Source organism: Falco rusticolus, chromosome 9, assembly GCF_015220075.1.
Source record: "Falco rusticolus isolate bFalRus1 chromosome 9, bFalRus1.pri, whole genome shotgun sequence".
In the NCBI taxonomy this organism is placed as follows: domain Eukaryota; kingdom Metazoa; phylum Chordata; class Aves; order Falconiformes; family Falconidae; genus Falco; species Falco rusticolus.
In genome coordinates, this window is record NC_051195.1 from 32591256 (window position 1) to 32600937 (window position 9682).

The 9682-nt window shown below is 48.0% G+C and overlaps 1 protein-coding gene across 4 annotated transcripts in view; it reads right to left on the minus strand.

Moving 5' to 3' along the window:
* The window catches only part of SORCS1 (sortilin related VPS10 domain containing receptor 1), a 304516-nt gene extending 295828 nt beyond the window's left edge, over positions 1-8688 (minus strand). For all 4 annotated transcript variants that reach the window (XM_037400891.1, XM_037400890.1, XM_037400889.1 and 1 more), the window contains exon 1: positions 7833-8688. In XM_037400891.1, the coding sequence (XP_037256788.1) occupies positions 7833-8480 (648 nt within the window). In that variant the 5' untranslated portion in view covers positions 8481-8688. The remainder of the gene's footprint in view (positions 1-7832) is intronic.
* Between the last annotated feature and the right edge of the window lie 994 nt (positions 8689-9682).

Here is a 9682-nt window from a genome sequence, read left to right on the forward strand (position 1 = left end):
GGTGGGGATGCTTGGCACTGACATCCCTCCGCAGCAACAGAAATAGGTCCAACTTCCCACCTTCTTCCCCTGCACTGCCTAAATCTCCATGTCTTTTCTCAGCCTTCTCCTTCCCTCTCGCCCCATGTCAGGGACCTCAGCACAGCCTGTCCTGAGCACATCCCTGGCATGGCAGCACATGGGGGGGGAAGTTCAGAGGCAGCTTTGAGTCCCAGTGTGTTAGCATGGGAGAACATCACTCCCCTATTGAGGGACACAATGTGAGGTTAAGTTCCCAGAAACCCTCTAAAAGAAAGGAATTACATTTTAGGACATATCCTAAAATACCCTGTTCCTTCTCAAAGTACTTTTCTATTTTGTTCCCCAAGGAAAGAAAGCACAATATGAAATAAAAGTGTTATTGTGTTACCAGCACTGAGAATTAGGGATTAAGGGCTCTCACGTTAACTGTTGTTTGATTTAAGAGACAGCCAAAAATATTGCAAGTGGCACAAAAATCATTTTACTGCATCAACTTTTATATGCATTTAAAATTCCAAAACAATTAGTCTATCACCCAATGCTGCCATTTGAAGTGGAATCAAGGCCCATTTTCATTTAACATAGAAATGTCAATTAGAGCTGCGGGAGTCATTGATTTTTTGGTTTGCTGGCCAGAGAGAGAGAGAGAGACAAGTGCCTTGCATCAGTCTGATTTTTTTCTCCTCCTCTGAAATGAAAACCTGAATGCAGCTTTGGTTCTGCTGAACAAGATCCAGTACACACAGCTTTTGTGATAATATTAGTTGTCCAAATACAGTTTGAGATGCTCTACGATTCCCAGGCATGGGCATCCCAGGATACAGGACCCACAGGACACCCTTGCCCTGTGAGGCAGCAGCTAGAGGCAATACCATCTCAAATGTCACTAGATGCCTCTGTCTGGGACACTGAACCTAGGTTTTTGAATCAGCAGATCATTTTTAAACACAGAATATAAGAATCAGAAATTCATTCAAAAATGACACCTTGAAACAAAGCAATGAAATAAACGTTAGACTTGCACAATTTTTGCTTGCTTGGGGCTGTTAGGAGCCTGGAGATGAAAAGGAAAATCAGTGTGATCCTATGAAATGCTCTGGCCAAGCTACAACAGCATTTTCTAGAGGAAGAGGTCTTTGATGGGGCAGTTTCACTCACCTCGCTGGAGCTCTGCACAATGTGAGGGTTGCATTTAGTCTGGTGTAGTAAGAAAGGCCCAGAGGACACAAGACTGTCCATGGTCAATGCTAATCTTGCAGTCCTTCATATGTAAAGCTGTATCACAACTGAATGGGTCAGAATGGTCTCTAACTTCTCCAGAATGACTTGAGGACTTCTGACCTCCTTGCTTCCCCCTCTGGACAGACCTCATCATGGTTGCCAGGCCAAGGAAAGGAAATACATGTGTCTCATTTGAAGTCAAGAGGAAAGGGAGAAAATCCTTTTCTATTATAAAGTACAGCATTAAGAAGACTGAAAACTATAACCCTATTGCTTTATGCAGTTTATAGCCCCTCGGTATTGCACAAATGCCAGTTGCGACTGTCAAAGCTCTTCCATTATTCTTCTTAATCTCCCCATGTGATGGGATTTGCATATCCCACCTGTCAGTCTGGGTGGAAGCTCCTCACTGTCTCCCAAATTCTTTTACAGAGACCAGATTTACACAATGACAAGCCTTTCTTCTAGTCCTCACAGATTCTCTTTCACCCCCTGCTTTCTCTCAGTGCACGGCTATTCTTATTAACAATTTCCCACATATCCTATTTCATAGTCTGTATATGAAAAGCCTATTTTTTATTCATTCATGAAATATATTTAGAGATGGACTGCAACACAGAAGGAAATACTACAGTTCTTGACTATTTTTTGCCAAATCAAACATACACCTCCCCCCCCAAAAAAAAAAAAAAAATTCAACCCAAAACCCCTCAAAACCTTCTGTTGAAAGCAATAAATTCCTACTCAGTTACAGGAAATTTTCCAGTGTTTTATCTCTTTTTAAGTTTTTTTAAGGGAGGCTTCTTATCTAGAATGGATGTGAAATATTTTATGATCTACACAGTTGTAAGCATAGTTCAGAAGACCAACATTTGGAATAGGGGACTTTCAGCAATACTTGACTTTGACTTGATTTTTTTCTGGTTTAAATTCCCATTTTTGTTTTCTCATTTTTTAATTCAGCACTTCCTAAATGTGTTCTCATTAACTCTAGCGCAAGAGATTAGCCTGAAACAGCCTCAGCATCTGGTACATTATACTATTAATACTATTATATATTGCTGTAGTATGTAAGCCATACATACTACATCTCACTGAAGTATTTTAATGCAGGCATCCTCCTCAGATGAATCTTTTCTGGGACCTGTTTCCTGCACCCTAGGAACCAATCTAAATGCAAAGTGACTGACAGTGGGGTCATTCCTCACTGTGGGTCTCACTGCACATCTGGTTCTGGGCTCCACATCCATATTCATTTTCTGAAATCTCCTCTTTCATAATAATGCAATCACCATGGGAGAAAGGGAGCAATGAGCTATCGCGGTGTCATACAGCATAATGCCGGTCAGTCACCGGGTGATGTTGGCAGATTCTTCATCCACCCCTGGTAGTTTTACATTGGAGCTGCAGCTCTGCCAGCCAGGGAAGGACAGAGGGTACCAGCTACAGCCTGTTGCATGAACACAGCATCTGAGCAAAGAAGTGACAGAATGAGATGATGTGAAAAGTGACATTTTGATTGCAATCCCCCCATACTGGTCTGAACAGAAGAACACCAGCAATTTAAGATGTTTTTGCTGTGCCTTTACTGTCTCACTTGCAAAAGGGAATACATTCACTATCATCTGCATGGAAGTTTGTTAGCAAAAGCAAAAATCTGATTCAAATTTGAGGTCCTGAGAACCTGACTCCTAGAAATTCACATTTCACCTTCCACAACCTGTCTTACAAGCAGATACAGAAAGAACAGTGTTAGCTTGATTTAGCAAACCAGAGGCTGAAAGGGAATATGATCACTGCCTGTAAAATAATTCCAGGGGGCATAAGTGCCAGAGAGGGAACATAACTTTTTAATTAAAGGCACATGCACAAATGAAGGAAAAAAAGAAGAAAAAAAAATAATTTAAATTGCCCAACGGCAATGTTAGAAACTTCTGTCTGATTTCTGTTCTAACAGCCAGGCTTGGAACAGCCATCCAGAAAGAAAGGAGAAAATAGGAGGATGGGCTGGAAGAAACCCAACTGTTTTTAAGATGCAGTTTGATCAGTTTATGGCTGCAGGATGCAGTACCTGCTGCAGCCCTGTGCCGTTCTTGAAGTTCCTAAGTTATAAAGTAGGCTTGAACACTAACTGAAAATCCAACAGCAGGTTATTCACAAGTACTCTGTCCAGGAGGAAATAGTGTATCGGAAATATCTAAGTGCATTGTTATTCTGCCTTACCTGTCCCCAGTTTGTCCTGTCAATAACACCAAGTAAAATCTTGCAAGTACTACCTAAAGCTCTCCCATAAAAGACCTAACTCTTCCCCTGTTGTCTAGTGTAATCACCTGACAACTGCAATGATGACCTTGCTGGCTTCACCCTGCACTGGACCCATCAGTTGTATTGATTTTCTACTCTGGATGGAATATGAAGCCTGTCTGCCCATGGTTGTCTTGCATCTGGTCCAGACCCCATCTCCATCAGTCTGCTGAGGATCTTCTGTTGTGGAGGACCTATGAGAAGCTCACTTTTGTCTTTTCAGCCATGTAAATCATAGACGTTTGAAACAGCTGTTTAAAGGTGTCATGACCATGTAAAAGCCAGTCCACAGGTGTACATCAGGGTACATGCTCAAATTCTTTGCCAGACACTTTGAGATCTACACCAACATCCAGCCCAGGAGAACACTGTCCAGCGCAAGGCAACAGTAAACTGTCTTATTAAGTGAATGCAAAACCCATGCTGCTTTCCTTCACGACACCAAATTATAGCCCAAACTATAGCATCAAGGCTCTTGCTCAGCCTCCCTGATGTTCTATGTCCTCCAATTGTTTTGCTCTTTCTCCAGGGTACTTTTAAACGAACAAGTAAGGCACTGATGTCACTCCAAGCCAGCCTAGGACAGAAGCAGTCTTGGCTTCTTGTAAGCTCTGAAAACCATCCATATCCTAGAAACTCGTAAAGGACATCTCTTAGAGATTTGCTTCTCTCCATTAATACCACACACTAATACCACACCATAGCTCCACACACAAATCTCTGCTAGCTGATTTCTCCTAGTCTATAGCATAGTATTAAGAGAGCTGTGGGGATTCCAAATCTACAGTGTTTGGATACACCACATCAGGAAACACATTTGGTGTCTCTGCGAGCTAGGAAACCTGCTAACTTCCACACCGATGACTAAATTTTCCAGTGGTGTAAAAAGGCAGGAGACATCACTTGTGTGTCTTGTAGCAGAGATTTGAGAAAGATTTTATCTCTTAGGATCTTTTACTCCAGATTCTACAGAGGCTGGTGGAAAGACTCTCAGGGTGCATCAATACCGGTAAATTAAGCAGTACCAGGACAAATTCAAAATTAAGCAGTACCATTCACAGACTCAATGTCTATATTCTTACTATTCTGTCAAAATGGTTCCAGTCTGGGACTTAGTACAAGCCAAAAACCATTTCAAGCACCCGTTTCAGCTGCAGCCAGTCTTCCCTGTTTTGCAGACTGGAAGAGCTCAGGATTGTGGAGATGCCAGACAGCCTTGCATGGCCTCGCTCACCTCCAGTGAAGTCAGAGAAAGCCTGAGCCCCACCTGTATTTTAAAACAATGGGAGATACAGTCCCAGTTTCATCCTTTTCAGTCAATTGGCAATACAGGCTCCCTACCTACACACTCCTCTGCAGAGCTTCTGCTGACTCCACCATTAAAAAAGCCAAGGTAGGCAAGAGGAGTTAGGACACATGTGAAGCGTGTCCCTACAGATGTGAGCTGGGCACACTCCACGGGTCTAAGTATGGTTATTGTGCTGGGGGGTAAGCTGTTCAGGGAGCTTAGTACCTAAAGTCACTGATGGGCCAAAATAACCCCTGATGTAAGGCGATTTATGTTAGTGGAGTTACATCTGGATGACTTGGACTATTATTTATTTATTTTTATTGTACCTGTGGCAGAGTTTACAGCAAGCTCATCCTCAGAGCAGAATGCCATCAGTTAGATGGTACACACACTCAACAAGAAATCACAGCCAAGCCTGAAAGAAGCTGCAAACACCAAGAACAAGCCCTTAGAGAAATCAGGAGTCCCTTTCAGAGGTCCCTTCTCCTCCATCAGAAGCATTGCAATTATATCCAAACCACTACCAAAATAAGGATACAGGGAACCACACTGAGGCTGGCAGAATCAGGTACATTGCAACAGAAAAACTTGTGGTGACAGTGCTTTAATTTTCCAGGTTTTCCACCTAAAGGAATGTCAAATATTTTGAGCTTTGGTTTGGATTTTTACTGTACTCACGCAAATACTGCAAACTACAATCATCTTCATAGTGCCCCTGCGCCTAGGTGCAAGGCAAAAGCTGTTTCACTTAAAGCAAAAAGCAGCACTTAACAGAGCACATAAGAATGAAAACATGAAGAGGTGGGTTGTACGCACACACAGACCCCCCGCCACAGCGGGGGAACACAGGCAGGGAGGCAGCAGTTGCTGCTGCTGAAGTGCAGCCTGGGCACCAGGGTTACACAGCATCCTTCATGAGCAGCACCATGGGATTCTCTGCGACCCCCACGCAGGCAAAACTACATACACTGTACCCTAAAGGAAGCATTTCACCCCAGCCTACTCCCAGCTCCTTCACACATGAGTGCCCAAAACCTCCATGCAGAGATATCGGATCAGTGCCGCTTCGGGCTACCTACTGAACACACCATTGCTTCAGCTGAGCCCGGACAAGCCCGTCGTGCATCCAAGTCCTGATGGGACCCAGCTTCATTTAGTGCTGTGAGGGGGGTGCAATCACAGCACAAGATAGCACAGGCCTGCCAGAGCCCCCAGTAGCAAGGTGGGAGCACAACCTCAGGAATGGAACCTGCAGCTCTTTAGGAAGGACAGCAGCAAAACATTTCCCACAGATCCCTGAAGACATTAGTACACCAAGACACTCAAAGTAAATCAGTCCCTGGCATTAACAGTCCATGTTACCACAGTGGGCAGAAACATATATACATGTATATGTATACCTAGAGCACAGGCATAATAAAACAAATATATAATAGAAAGATGTGTGTCTTGATAAATGTACAGATGAAACATAATTGCAGTGATAGAGCAGGAAAACTGATGCCAGCTGGATGACTTCCTATGTCAGAAGCTTTTTCTTAGCAAATGGGTCACTTTAAACCAGCGTCAGCCTCAATTCAATTTGTATGAACAGACCTGAGTTCCTACAAGGCAGCTTCTGTTCACACATCTACGTAAGAGGCAGGCTAGCTAAGTTGTGAAGAAATGGGAAAGTCCTTCAAAACGGAGATGACAAGTATTCCTCTGTCAATTAATTGATTTAAAAGTTCCTGATGAGACCACGTCCCAATTAACTAGGGCTGAACCCCACAGCGTGGTGCTCATGACATCCGCTGTAATTCTCAATCGGGTGGCTGTGATACACCTCAATACAATCTACACCAAAAGGAATTCATAACGATTACACCATTATTTCAAAATGTTACCAGGCTCCTAGCACTAAAAGCTGAAAGGGAGACCAAGGATTTCTGCCGAGCAGCCAGAAACCTTCTGGCATTACAGCTGCAGACACCTTAGAGGAGAAGAGCTTGAGTCCCCTTTTTTTCTCCTAGGAAGTTGTACGGGCAACAGCCACTAGCACCGGCTTCCCTTTCTCTCTTATTAGCATTCTGCTTTGCCCTCTCCGAGAGGCAAAGTGACAGAAGTTGGAGCATTCAGCAGATCCCCCCGTTCCTGCAGAAAGCGGCTCCGCTGCCTGCCCCAGGGCTCAGAACCCTGGCCGCGGGGGGGCTGGAGGGGCACAGCGCTCCAGTCCACTTGGTAACTGATGCCACAACTATTGCTCCAGCCTGGAAACGAGTCACCTGCTTCTCCGGCTGGTTTTGTTCTGCTTGGCTTATGCGGGAGCCGTTCTGCTGCTATTCCCAAAAAGGGCCAGGTTACAGGGAAGAAACAAGAACTGTCGCGTTTTAACACCTTGGTGACAAGAGGCAAAAAGCAGCGTTATCCCCTGCGCAGAGCCACCTCGGAGATGAAGTCCTGAAGCCCCCTCCAGCATCTCCCTGTCAGCAGGGCCTGGGGCTGAGCTGAGCTGGGCCCCCCGGGCGGGGAGCAGGAGGAGCAGCACCGGAGGGGCTTTCCCAGGCCTTGCTTGCAGCTGAGCCCCCCCGTCTCCCGGCGGGGGTCCCCCTGGGGGGAAGGCGGGGTGCAAGGACGACACCCCCCCAGAGCGACCCTTTCCCTCCCGGCCGCGGGCGGTGGCAGCGGTTTGTCCCAGTCTGCCTCCAGGGTGATGGAGGAGGAGGGCTGGGGGGGAGCTGCGCTCAGCGGGCGGGCGCTGGAAAGTTTTTTTGCTTCAGAAGAATGGCCCTTTTGAAGCACTTCTGCCCCACTGCACACTGCTAAGCGAAGCCAATCCCCGGCGCCCGGAGGCACAAAATCCCCCCTCGAAGAAGAACCCAGCCCCCCCCGCCCCCCCCCCCCCCCCCCCCCCGTCTCACCGCCCATAAAAACGAGGAGAAAAAAAAAAAATAAGGAAAAAGAAAGAAAAGGGAAAAAGGCTAGAGGCAAACCCGCCGCCCGGCGCGGTACTCACGCTGCTGTTGTGCCCGGACCAGTGCACCATGGCTTGGTTGTGCGCCGAGTCGCCGGCGAGGGCGAAGGTGGTGCTGGCCAGCCGCAGCTCCTCCAGCCCGAAGCGGGCGGCGCCGCTGGCCGCCGGCTCCCGCCCCGCAGCGCCGCCCGGCCCCGCGGCGCCCCGCGGGCTGCGGCCCCGCCGCCGGCCCGAGCCCCGCAGCCCGCCCGGTGCGGGGGAGCGCCGGCCTCGGGGAGGCCGGTCCTTGGCGGGAGCCGCCGCCGCTCGGGGCCGGCTCTCCGCGGCCGCTCTCTCGGGCTGCCGCCTCGTCGACCGCCGGGTCTCCCAGCCGCTGAGTTGGGTCCCCGCGGGAGCAGGGGCGAGGGTCGCTTGCAGCCCGGCATCCTCCGCCTCCATCCCGGCCCCTTGCCCTCTCTCACCTCCCTTCTCCCCGGGGAACCGCCTCTGCTCCTTTTCTCCTCTGTCGGTCCTTAAATGCATTAATAATCCCTGCTGCGGCGGCTGCTGCTGCTGCTGCGGCTTCACCTGGGAATGGCAGGATCTGCAAGTTATTTCTGCACCGGTAAAGCCAAAAGTGAAGAGGAAAAGCCATGTCCAGTACAGGAGAGCAACGTGCCAGGCTGGGTACCAGCCAGCAACTTTTTCCATCGCTGCTGACTGCTGCTGAGTGCGAGGGAGAAGGAGCAAGAAAGAGCGAGCGAGGGAGCGAGGTGCTGCCGATTTACCAGCCGCGGGGTAAACACAGCCACAACTCCACAAAGTTTCAGACTCTGCTGTATTAGATGCAGCCGGGGGGGAGGAGAGGTTGCTTTCTTTTCCCCTCTTTTTTTTTTTTCCTTGTTTTCTTTTCCTTCTTTTGCACTTTTTCTTTTTTTTCCCCCCCTTTTTTTCCCCCCCCCCCGCCCCCTCTCTCTCTCGCCCCCCCCCAAGACTGGCGTTGCTGATCAGGCTTTTGATGGAAGGCAAAGCTACAGCCACACGGGGGAGGAGCTCAATTGAAATCAGAGAGAGAGGGAGAGAGAGAGGAGCAAATCCTGGCTGGTGGTTTCTCCCGGCTGCCTCTATGGAAGTCACAGCTCGCTCCTCTCCCGCTCGCTCTCTCTCTGCTCGCTCTCACTTCGCCGCTTCTGCATCACACCCCGCCAGGACGCCCCGCGTGTCTTCCGTGAGTGACTGGTTAACACCCCCTCTCTCACACACCCACACGCCCAGAAGGACTTACCCCAACTTTTAAACTCAAATCTCCCATCTTTTCCTCCCCTGCGCTTCCCATCAGCTCAAACCTCTAAAACCTGCTCCCCAACACACTGAAAGCACTGCACATGGACTGGAAGCAAATGTGTAAAGCGAAGAAGCAATACATAAGTATAAGCATACATACACGTGTGTATAGTCTTTCCAGAGGAAATATTTTAACTCCATTAATTAAGTGGCCTTAAATGTCTGAGCAGGCTCTGAAACGTCCCTCTCTTTTCCCCCTGTGCCTGATGTAAATGCCCTGCAGTGGCTGGGAATAGGCATCCGTGCTTGAATTCACAGAGGGAAAGTCACATTTCTACCCTGCCATTCCCTCCTCCGCCTTTGCTTTGCTGTACTGTCATTTACAGTAGCTGCCGATGTTTAGATAAATCACTCAGGCATAGCAGAGATGTACTCGCATAAATGCTGATGGAGACAGGGACAAGCTTTTGGAAATGAAATGACAGAAACCGGTGGTAGGAGTGGGGGAGAGAGAGAGAAATTCCCCACAACTGGTTTATCAGTAGAAAAAAATCCCAAACCTTTCTGCTCTAGCTGTCTCTCACATTTTCAGGACCAGCAGTTTCTCCCCCGGAGCTGTGCTCCCCTCT